This window comes from Mixophyes fleayi, chromosome 2 (assembly GCF_038048845.1).
Source record: "Mixophyes fleayi isolate aMixFle1 chromosome 2, aMixFle1.hap1, whole genome shotgun sequence".
Lineage (NCBI taxonomy): Eukaryota > Metazoa > Chordata > Amphibia > Anura > Limnodynastidae > Mixophyes > Mixophyes fleayi.
Genome location: NC_134403.1, coordinates 74,726,863 through 74,739,373, shown reverse-complemented (window position 1 = coordinate 74,739,373; position 12,511 = coordinate 74,726,863). Strand labels below are relative to the sequence as shown.

At 43.1% G+C, this 12,511-nt stretch overlaps 1 protein-coding gene and 1 long non-coding RNA gene across 4 annotated transcripts in view; one reads left to right on the top strand and one right to left on the bottom strand.

The window, feature by feature from the left end:
- Positions 1–366: 366 nt before the first annotated feature.
- On the bottom strand, positions 367–11,584 carry LOC142141138 (uncharacterized). Of its 3 annotated transcripts, none has more exons than XR_012688619.1 (3): positions 11,478–11,584; positions 6,586–6,649; positions 367–3,417 (listed from the first exon to the last, which is right to left on the bottom strand). It is a non-coding gene; the product is annotated as an uncharacterized LOC142141138 (long non-coding RNA). The 3 variants fall into 3 exon arrangements; XR_012688618.1 differs by lacking the exon at positions 11,478–11,584 and adding an exon at positions 10,756–10,930; XR_012688620.1 differs by lacking the exon at positions 11,478–11,584 and adding an exon at positions 10,447–10,492.
- The window catches only part of TMPRSS12 (transmembrane serine protease 12), a 43,563-nt gene continuing 42,441 nt past the window's right edge, over positions 11,390–12,511 (top strand). Inside the window, exon 1 of the mRNA XM_075199291.1 lies at positions 11,390–11,608. Within this exon, the coding sequence (XP_075055392.1) occupies positions 11,539–11,608 (70 nt within the window). The 5' untranslated portion in view covers positions 11,390–11,538. The remainder of the gene's footprint in view (positions 11,609–12,511) is intronic.

Here is a 12,511-nt window from a genome sequence, read left to right as displayed (position 1 = left end):
GATACATAGGTAGTGGAATAACAATTGTACTGCTGGTGGGCGGAATGTGTGTTGCTATTGTAAGACCGCAGCAATATCAGCAGTCAATAATAAAGCAGCTATTGGCATTTCTGTGCAGCTAGCGGTGGTGTGGTACGGTTATAATAAGAGCCTCAATGACAAACTAGTCATTATAGAAATCTTAAAAATGTATAGATCCTTTCAACAGCTATACTACCTTTTGAACTCTCAGCTATTGTTACAGACAAAATATTCTTACCCCAAAAATTCGGCCAAACAACTGTTGTTCTTATTGGCAGAACCTTTGTAAAAGGGTGCTTGTAAAAGGTGTCAGCAGTATTGGATATGGAGGTTAATCCACAGACATTTGAACTTAACCAAGGTGTTGGTTTATTAAAGAACTTGTAACAGCAGTAGCAATGCAGATACTCACAGGGTTAATGGCCGTGCAGCAGAGGCTGGTTATACGAGTCTTATGCAGGTTGTTACAGTTCTGGTATATACTGCACGTCCATGCAGTATCTTTATGGACAGGCTGTTTATATAATAGAGCCTTAGGTCGCTTGTATATGTGACGAGCATACACAGACACGCAGCCACTATTACGGTGTCTTCACCACACATAGAATGGTGCAAAACCCGAACTTCTGGGCCACGCATGCACTGTAGCACCATGTGGATGGCCACTTACTGCTCCACTTCCTCTCCCACTAGACCACCGGGAAACACAGGAGACAGAGTGTACCGCTCCATGCTAACACCCCAGTCACCTAGTGATGTCACTTTATCAAAACATTTCTAAATAAAGTCTTCCCTGTAACCAGAAAACATGGGTTAACAAACAAAACAAGCTATCAGTGAAATATAGCAACATTAATTAATCAATCAAGTATATTTCAGTCTGCTTTTTAACAGGAACACATTTAGCAAGTGTAATGTCAGTTCCTTAGTTAACATATCAGCAGCATTATCCCCGCTTGCTATATAACTCACACTGATAGACCTTTTTTTCCACTAACTTACGTATGAAGTGATTTCTAATGGCAATGTGTTTGGACTGTCCATAGTGGTTTGTACTGGAAGACAAATCGATTGCCCCTCGGTTATTACACTCAATGTTGATGCACAGAGTCTCCTTTACCCATAAAGCTCCTTTTGCAGTTTCTGTGAGTGCCATGTACTCCGCCTCAGTGGTGGATAGGGCATCAGTAGGTTGCTTTCTGCTTGCCCAGCTAACAGTTGCGCCTGCCAAGACAAACAGGCATCCCGTGTAGGAATTACGGTCATCCTCATCTGATCCCCAATCGGCATCACAGAAAGTCTCGAGAGTTGAATTTTTGGACTTTGTAAATCCCAACTTTAAGGAACTCGCACCTTTTAGGAATTTTAGAATTCTTTTGACTGCGATCCAGTGTTGTTTCCCAGGGTTGACTGCAAATTGACAGCATGTGTGATGTCGGGGCGAGTTCCAATAATTGAATACATTAAGCTTCCAACAACACTTTGGTAAGGGACAGGTTTCATCTCCTCTAGCTCTTCGCTGCTTGTTGGTGACATTGCTTTTGTCATTTTTAAGTTTTTATCAATGGGAGTGCTCACTGGCTTTGCATCAAGCATTCCATATTTGGTAAGTATTGCCTCAATGTATGTCTGCTGATCAACTGTAACAGTTCCAGTTCTCAGATTTTGCACAATCCTCATGTCTAACAATTTATTTGCAGTAGTGTTGGATATGGATGTTAAGTCACACATAGTTTTAAACTTAACGAAAGTGTTGGTTTATTGAAGTAACAGCAGTAGCAATGCAGGTACTCACAGGGTTAATGGCTGTGCAGCAGAGGATGGTTATACAACAGTCTTATGCAGGTTGTTAAAGTTCTGGTATACTGCACATCCTGCAGTATCTTTCTGGACAGGCTGTTTATATAATATAGCCTCAGGTCACATGAATATGTGGTGAGCATATGTGTAGACTCGCGGAAAAACATTTGCGGTTTTTCCGCGATTTTATATACATCTATTGTTATTTTTAGTTTATATATTGGGTTTTTTTCCACCGCCTACTATGACATCGGAGTGAGGGCGTAAGTGACGTCATAGTTGGGCAGAAGTAAACAGACCGGCATGTGGAGCTTTCTGTTTTACCGCGAGTCTACTCATACTAATGCCTTCTAGGGATTGGCTGTTTGAACTATTTAACTAAGGACTTCTCACGGTGTTACGTTTACCCTTTTGATAAAGTCAGTTTGACGAAACGCGTCAAGGGATTACATGCAATTCCAGGTCATCTCAGCCTACTGTGGAGTTTGCTTTCCTGGCCAGTGAGCTTCCTCCCGTGGTCATCTGTTTGAGAGACTTGGATCTTAGATAAGCCATCTATTTATGTACGGGCATTATTTTGCTTTATACTGGAATATCTCTAATAAATGTTTTATACATAAGGTTATTTGTTTGAGAAGTACCTGACAGTTACAAATGTATTGCACTATGATACTCCTTATTTTCTTCGAGTTTCAGCATGAAATTAATCTGATTAGCTGCTTATTAATCATCTCTGAGTTGGAACTGGAACTCTGTTGACTTTCCCACCAGATAAGCTCTATAATTTTTATAATTTGGCACGCGGTCATTCACATAAATAATTAATATATATTTTCAATTGATGGTATCACACTATGTTTGGCGTTTCCTTTTAATTCTGTGTTAATTATAGGTTATACATCTACAATTAGATGCTATTGAAATTAAGCAGCCTACTGTATATGATTCTTATTAATATTATTAAGCATGTATGTTCACTTTATTGGTCTCACTAAGCGCTGTTTGTCTATTCAGTTTGTTTATAACAACAGATTCTTGTTTGATGCACTCATAAATATATCTAGGTTTCCCAAAGTTTCCTTCTATACTTCTCACACTATTCTATACATTTATATGTGTCCAATACTTTTTTTTACTTAAATCTATTCTATGTAAGGATAGGACATCATTCAGAATTTTGTGTAGCATTCCAAGGTTTCCTTCCTATTATTTCACTTGAACGCTTATTTTTTTTTCACTTCCCTACCAGCTTCATTGATGTCTATGGTCTATTGATTGCCATAACCTCCATTCATTTCTATAGTCCATTCATTATATTGGTATTTCTGCAAAATGTAAAATCTCCATTAGAAATGAATGGGCTATAGAAATGAATGAAGGCCATAGAAATCAATTAGAAAAATACAGCACAACGCTGGTGAAACCACTTATGTAAACTCCTAGGGTCTGAGTCATCAAGGCATGTATACTGAGCGCGACGTGCGACACCTGAATTCAACAAGTGGATATGAAGATACGTGCGCTGATGAATTTGGGTGTAAGTCTGCTCAGCTCTGCTATACCACATAGGTATTGGAAGCAGGATACGTCCAAAACCTGTATGTGGAAAATAAATGTGCAAATGAACGAACAGAAAAAACAAATAAAATTCAATCAATGTCACCTTTTAATAATATAGGACCTGATTAATTAACGAAAGTTAAGAAAAAAAGTAAGTTTTATTACTCAAGTTTTTGGGAAAAAAACATGTTACAATGCAAGGGGTGCAAGTTAGTTTATTATTTTGCACATAAGGAATACTGGCTGTTCTTTCATGCAGCACACAAATACTTGATAGCTTATTTGTACACTGAAATTTAAAGTTGATCTAGAACATACCTTACCCCAAATATAAATCTGCCATCACATTTTAAATTTACCTCCCTCTCCAATGCAACATGGTTTTGCCTTACTTACTTTTGCTTAACTTTCCTTAAAGAATCAGGCCCATAGGCAATAATAAAAACCAGTAAAAAAAGGGTTTATTTTTATATATTTTTTTTATCCATGAAATACATTTATTAGGATGTTCTTAATGTCTACTGAACATAAATTACATTTTTACAGTTGCTCCTGATTGCAAACACGTTTTGGTATATAAACTATTTCAACTACATGGAAGCACTTTCCTTGACTGTTTGGGCTCGTACAAAAGGTTGTTTTTCTGCCAAAAGAAAGATCGTGGCTGTTTGGCTTTATTGTGAAATTCTAAGAATGCAGCGAGCGGTGAGTTAATTAGCTGCTGCTGGCGGCTAGGTAAACCGATATACATATGCTGGCAACCTAGGTAATTTGTGCGATTAGTGAGAGTCACAGGGATCTGCGGGTGAGAGCCGTAGCTCTCCGTTGACAACACGGTCCCTGACAACAGATAAGAAGGTCTCCTAAGTTATATTATTGACTGAATCACTTACCTAAAGTGGGACATAAGATAGTATTTGAACCAGAGGCTTAACATCTTGCTCATAAATATCTCTAAATAGCCTTATTTTGTTAATATTGGAATCCTTAATCAAACTTGATTTATTTGGTAATTTGCCGGATTTAGACATTTACTATTCATTGTGCAGTTACTAAATTACTAATCCGGGGTGTGCAACTCTGGATCAAAACCAATGGAGTTTTTATATATGTTTCTGTGTTTTTATGATGTTTTATGGCTATTAAATTAAGATTATTTGCCTTATATGAAAGTAATAAAATGTGATGTGGTAATAATTATTATTTGGTTGGTTGATCTTTAACATAGGATAGAAAATAAGCATCTATTTTTCTTTGTAATGTTATAGCAAGTATACGCGACCATCATCACTAGTAATCAGGACCTAGACTAGCAATGTAGCTGGAGCAAGAGATATGGCAAAGAAACAAGTACTTTGAGATGCCCAAAGCTTGAATCAGAGGCTGCTGCGTGTGCTTGAGTTTGACACGCCCTTACTGTACACTGACTATGGCGAACACCCCTTGCATCTGCCCCCCGGATGGTCCCATAGTGGGCTACCAAGGGTAAGAGTAAAATTGTATGATTATTGATTTAATATCTATCATGTGCTAAGATTTAGAAAATAATATGTTATAGCCTTAAAAGAAATTAGCAGATATTTTACTCGGAATGAGAAGAAAAAACAGATTGAAGCCTTGAACCAATGTTACAACAAGATGTTCTCGGAGAACATGAACAAGCCTAGGACGCACAGCTGAACGTAACGTTCTATGTAAAGTAACAAGACTGATGGCAGAATGCCTGAGAAGATAAAAACATAAATAAGAAAGATGCAGAGTACGCATAATTAGCTTGTTGTTGTTTTTAATAATTTACTGTCTTATGATTGGTTGTTAAGCTTCTATACCTCTAATAATTTACTGTCTTATGATTGTATGTTAAGCTTCTATACCCCTAATATTCTACTCTGTACAAAAAGTCTGAAGTAAGCTCTGGTTGAAACAGAATCAGAATTACTCAGCATTATTTCATTATGTTTGGTGTTTTTCTGTTTACCAGTCGACTGCAAATCAAGGAAGACCTGACTGACATTCAAGGTGATTGATAGAAGTATCGGTGAACTCCAACCGTTGTGTCACTGGACCATCTGCATTTTTTAACCTTTAAAATATTCCTAAAAGGCTGCCGAGTCTTGTATAGTCCCCCAGGCTAAAATTTGCCAGCTCTCCCTTGCGCGAGGCGCCAATGAAAATTAACTTGTATGAAATGTTCATAGTTTAAATAATATTAACTTATATATAGAGATTTGTGAGCATGTTATCACATATCCCAGCATAGAGAACAATGTGACACTATGCAGTAAATACACAGAATAATAGCCATGTTTGGCTCAAGAATATGGTTTTTCCCTTCATTTTGGTTTGGTAGTAGACCCTGCTCTATCAGCTGCAAAGCCACCAGGTTTTAGCCCTGGCCCACTTACACCACTACTCAATTGTTTGACTATTTATAGGAAGATTGTGTTAAAAAAATGTAATGTAAATTGTTTCACCAATGTTTCTCTTGAGTCATGTATTTGGTGTACATAATTCTGTAGGAAACCATCCTCAAATAATATCCTCAAATAAGTCAAATAAGTGGATTCTATTTAAAGGAAAATCACATTCCTGCTTTCACTTACCATCCACTTAAAACTGATGTTAAAACTTGTAATTTTAGGACTGGTTTCCTGCATGCAAGTTATGTGTGGCCACAAGATTAATGATATTAAACAATAAAAAGCTCCTGTGGTTAGTACATTTTCTCCAAAAGTGGTACTGTAATATGCATATATACAGGATTTATAAACATGTCTGGTATACTTAAGTTGTCTCCAGGGCCGGACTGGGACTAAATATCAGCCCTGGCATTTAAAACACACAGGCCCACCTGCTGTGGGCTCCATGCGCGATATTGTTGCACCGTGAAATGGCGTTGCTGGTGCAGTCCAACATGTTAAGCAGCAGCACAAACTTGTGTATCACACTTTGTCTTCTGCCCACCCTGATCAATTCCCTTGTTGTGCAAATCAGTTTTCTTGAATTACAAAAGCATACTGTTCCGACTGTGTGTGAAAACATAAAACGACTACAGAAAACCCAGGGATTGATTAAGGGTTTCGGTCACCGTAGACAAATACACCCTACCACCGCCCCCCAATGTATAGAAATACTCCTAAATATAAATATTCCGAAACATTCTCCAGCATTCAAATTTAGATTGATTGCGCCATTCTCTCTTACCTGTTCTTGCTCTTCTCTCTTGCTGCTTTGGTGTCTTCCCGCTGGCTTCTGGAAATTTGGAGCCCTGTATTGAAAATGAAAACATTTTACTATCTTGCAAAATTTTAACAAACCCTGAATGAATAGGCTCTTTAATTTAAAAAAATAACCACTCCATCATGGACAGATAACACTACCCCATTGTACAGGCATATATAAGTAATATCTGAACATTTGTGGTCAATAAAATAATTACCTCTACCAGCCCCATCTCACTGGTATTTAATATTCTAGTGATAGTTGAGACCAGAGAGCAGCTATGTAACTGCCACACAAAAAAGATATCATGCCCCCCAAAGCTACTCTATATTTTAAATACCACGTAAGACATTTCATTAACCCTGTAGGCATTTTCAGCCCCTCTTCCCCCCCCCCACCTACAGACATTTTCAGCACCTCTTTCACCCCCTGCACACATTTTTAGCCCCTCTCCCCCCCCCTGCAGACATTTTCAGCCCCTCTTCCCCTCCCCCTGCAGACATTTTCAGCCCCTCCCCCCCTGCAGACATTTTCAGCCCCTCTCCCCTCCCCCTGCAGACATTTTCAGCCCCTCTCCCCTCCCCCTGCAGACATTTTGAGCCCATCTCCCCTCCCCCTGCACACATTTTCAGCCCCTTTCCCCGTCCTGCACACATTTTCAGCCCCTCTTACCCCCCTGCAGACATTTTCAACCCCTCTTTCCCCCCTGCAGACATTTTCAGCCCCTGTCCTCCCACCCCTGCAGACATTTTCAGCCCCTCTCTTCCCACCCCTGCAGACATTTTCAGCCCCTCTCCTCCCACCCCTGCAGACATTTTCAGCCCCTCTCCTCCCACCCCTGCAGACATTTTCAGCCCCTCTCCCCTCCCCCTGTAGACATTTTCAGCCCCTCTCCCCCCCCCTGTAGACATTTTCAGCCCCTCTCCCCTCCCCCTGCACACATTTTCAGCCCCTCACCCCCACTGCAGACATTTTCAGCCCATCTTCCTCCCCCTGCACACATTTTTGGGTCCTCTCCCCCCCTACACACATTTTTGGGTCCTTTCCCCCACACCTGCACACATTGTCAGGTCCTCTTTCCCCCCCCCCCCTGCACACATTGTCGGGTCCTCTTCCCCCCCCCCTGCACACATTGTCGGGTCCTCTTCTCCCCCCCCCCGCACACATTGTCGGGTCCTCTTCTCCTCCCCCCTCTCTGCACACATTATCGGGTCCTCTTCTCCCCCACCCTCCCCTGTACACATTGTCGGGTACTCTTTCTCTCCCCCCCAGCACCATTTTCCCTGAGAAAATATAAAATACATTTACCATAAGCAGCCTCCGGGAATCCACTGTGCGCCCACTACAGCCAGTCCTACGCGGCCGCGCGATGTGATGACGTCACATCGCGCGGCCGCGTAGGACTGGCTGTAGAGGGCGCACAGTGGATTCCCGGAGGCTGCTTATGGTAAGTGTATTTTTTTATGACAGCGCGGGAGCTGGGCCAGCCCACTGTGCCGTCATGACGTGTGTTGTCATGACGGCTCCACCGGGGCAAAAAAACATAATTTAAAATAATTAAGTGGGGGATCGCAGGGAGCCGGACCGGCCCACACTGCCATCGGCCCTTCTGGCATTTGCCAGAAGTGCCAGTCCGGCCCTGGTTGTCTCCATGGGTCTTCTACACAAACTTTGTTACACATGTAAATCAACAGAGATTATGGTTAAAAAGAGGTCACAGCTTTACTTAAATTTGCAAAATTTGTATGGTGCCAACATAACCAACTGCAGATCCCACCCCACAACCACATGAAGTTGAGGTTGGTACCACTACACTGTCTCCAACAAATAAAGATGGGGGAGGAACCTCTATGCCCACCCTCCTACACTTGGCCCTGCATGTCCTCACTTGTACCCTCCCTGGTGTTGTCCAGGACCACCGATAGGGTTTGTATCACATGGCTTTGCCACATCATGAAGGAGAGTGTCTCACTGCTGGCACCTACCAGTAGGTCTTTGGAATGTGGGTGGAAAACTATTTAGGAAAAGGAAGCTGGGTGGTTCCTGCTGCACATATGCAGTGGCCCATATGTGATTCACATGACACTCAGACACAAGTCACACACATCCCTGTCTTACGGAATTACGAGGCAAATATGCAGTGATGGGACATGATAATGTCACGGAGATGCAGCCCAGGCAGCCATTATTCTTCACAGTATCTGGTAAGTGAAAATGCAGTTTAACTTTATTTGTGAGGGAGGGGCCTGTGATGCATCGAGGCCAAACTTCCGGTTGGCGGCTATGAACAGGTGTGACACATTTTAGCTTTTGTTTTGAATTTCAGATACAAACAGAATAAGCAACTAGGCACTCATCAACTACCTTTCAAAAGGAAAATTAGATAGGAAAAAAATGTACTTGTTAATTATACAGGCACCACTTGAAACATAGACTCAACCAATCTATCATTTGATTGTCAAAAGGAAGTGGTGAGCGAATGCTGCTGAATGACACAAACATTGGCTTCCTATAATCCTCCTGCTAACCAAATTCCCCAGTCAGGGGAGAGGTGGCAAATTTTAGCCCGGGGGGAGGCAAGACTCGACTCAACAGCCGATTTTAAAGGTAAAAAAATGCAGATGCCCCTCTGCCCAGCCTGCCCCCAACCCCACTTCCTGCTCTTGAACATCATGAAAGAGATGGGCATTGTGTGGGTAAATGGAGATTGAGGGAGACCACGGGGAACTGGAGGGATACTGGAGAAGAACAGTGGAGGAGCTCATCCTCCTTTCAAATGGTGCCACCCATAATCAAGATAATCTAATGACAGGAGGGCAGAGTCCATATATAATCAAGTACCAAATCAACTTCAATATGTTCATTAATTTACCAATCTTTACATTTAACAATAAGGCCACAGAGTAGTGCTACAGAGGCCCCTGTATTATTGTGGAGTCTGAGGGACAAGCAAAGTGACATACTTATCTTTCGAATAAATAAAAGAATTTCTATAGCACAAGAGTAACTTTTCTGCGGTGTGTGCTTCACAAAATTTGGTAGGTGAGACCTGTTAAGCAGCATTTCCTTCCGGTTCATTCACTGCTAAACTGAACAACCGTGTTATTTACAGGAGTGTGGGGAGATAAAGGCAGCAGATTCATCCCCCCAGTCAGGTACAGCCTATATTACGTGAGAGGCTCCCTGCACTGTGTACTGTAGTCTAATAGCCAGGGTTACATATGTACCTAGCAGCAGTGGCGCTCATTGGAACAAGGACCAGTAACGTACATTACGTGAGAGGCTCCCCGCACTGGGTACTATAGGCTAATAGCCAGGGTTACATATGTACCTAGCAGCAGTGGCGCTCACTGGAACAAGGACCACTAACGTACATTACGTGAGAGGCTCCCCGCACTGTGTACTGTAGGCTAATAGCCAGGGTTACATATGTACCTAGCAGCAGTGGCGCTCATTGGAACAAGGACCAGTAACGTACATTACGTGAGAGGCTCCCCGCACTGTGTACTGTAGGCTAATAGCCAGGGTTACATATGTACCTAGCAGCAGTGGCGCTCACTGGAACAAGGACCACTAACGTACATTACGTGAGAGGCTCCCCGCACTGTGTACTGTAGGCTAATAGCCAGGGTTACATATGTACCTAGCAGCAGTGGCGCTCATTGGAACAAGGACCAGTAACGTACATTACGTGAGAGGCTCCCCGCACTGTGTACTGTAGGCTAATAGCCAGGGTTACCTATGTACCTAGCAGCAGCGGCGCTCATTGGAACGAGGACCAGTAACGTACATTACGTGGGAGGCTCCCCGCACTGGGTACTGTAGGCTAATAGCCAGGGTTACCTGGTACCTAGCGGCAGTGGCGCTCACTGGAACGCGGACCAGTAACGTACATTACGTGAGAGGCTCCCCGCACTGTGTACTGTAGGCTAATAGCCAGGGTTACCTGGTACCTAGCGGCAGTGGCGCTCACTGGAACGTGGACCAGTAACGTACATTACGTGAGAGGCTCCCCGCACTGTGTACTATAGGCTAATAGCCAGGGTTACCTGGTACCTAGCGGCAGTGGCGCTCACCGGAACAAGGACCAGTAACGTACATTACGTGAGAGGCTCCCCGCACTGGGTACTGTAGGCTAATAGCCAGGGTTACCTGGTACCTAGCGGCAGCGGCGCTCACTGGAACGCGGACCAGTAACGTACATTACGTGAGAGGCTCCCCGCACTGTGTACTATAGGCTAATAGCCAGGGTTACCTGGTACCTAGCGGCAGTGGCGCTCACCGGAACAAGGACCAGTAACGTACATTACGTGAGAGGCTCCCCGCACTGGGTACTGTAGGCTAATAGCCAGGGTTACCTGGTACCTAGCGGCAGCGGCGCTCACTGGAACGCGGACCAGTAACGTACATTACGTGGGAGGCTCCCCGCACTGGGTACTGTAGGCTAATAGCCAGGGTTACCTGGTACCTAGCGGCAGCGGCGCTCACTGGAACGCGGACCAGTAACGTACATTACGTGGGAGGCTCCCCGCACTGTGTACTGTAGGCTAATAGCCAGGGTTACCTGGTACCTAGCGGCAGTGGCGCTCACCGGAACAAGGACCAGTAACGTACATTACGTGAGAGGCTCCCCGCACTGGGTACTGTAGGCTAATAGCCAGGGTTACCTGGTACCTAGCGGCAGCGGCGCTCACTGGAACGCGGACCAGTAACGTACATTACGTGGGAGGCTCCCCGCACTGTGTACTGTAGGCTAATAGCCAGGGTTACCTATGTACCTAGCAGCAGCGGCGCTCACTGGAACGCGGACCAGTAACGTACATTACGTGGGAGGCTCCCCGCACTGGGTACTGTAGGCTAATAGCCAGGGTTACCTGGTACCTAGCGGCAGTGGCGCTCACTGGAACGCGGACCAGTAACGTTCACAGGCAGGAAATGGACGCCGCACTGAGCGGGGCGCTGTTCCTGTGGTGGGTGGAGATGGTACTGCCCGTTAGGATGGAAGGTAGGAGGAGAATGGACTATCGCGAAATCATAAGAAATGACATAATCCTGTATATTGTTATAGTTTTGGACAATGTGTGGCTCTCCAGCACTTGTTACGTACCCAGCGTGCTGGGACTTGTAGTCCCATAACGACTGGCACGTTGGCCTGACTGTGCATGGTGGAGTGACAAGGGTTAATCTCCATGGACGGAATTTGTTGGGACGTTTTGCTTTCGGTTAGACTGAATAATTGCTCTGCTGAGTAACGTGAGGTGTAATATTTATTATTTTAAAAGTAAATCGAGCTGTGGCTATATGTGATTGGAGAGTTGTGCATATGTTTACAGTTTCATTGATAATATTGATGGGGTTATAATTAGGCATAAAGTTACAGGTCTATTTGATAATAAACGAAACATATAAAAGTTAAAAAAAATGTGTAAACATGCAATTGTAGCCCCTTAAACATTTTAGTAAACCACACATATGTGGTACATAAATAAATGGGAGAAACTGTGGACTGCATTATAATATTTCTTTCTAGGTGTGCCAGCCCATAACCCTTCTGCTGCCAACAGTCCATGCAAATATACACCTCAAAAGACAACACATTTATTTGCCTTTTCACCTGGAAATGTTTTTTTTTTGTTTTATACTCTTAAGATCAGATCAGGCTTTATTTTGGTACCATGGTCAAATCTTTTTCATTTATGGATATTGTATGTGGGGGAAAAAATTAAATAAAAAATGTGCTGGTTCATGATTCAAATATATTATTTTTCCCAAGGTATAGACTGGTGAAACTCGGAATGAATTTGATGCCCATCACTGTGCCAATTCTCTTTCAATCATAATTGATTGAAAATAAATAATTGAGAGATATAATAAATTGAATTGAGCTCCAATAAATTCTCACTGTCCC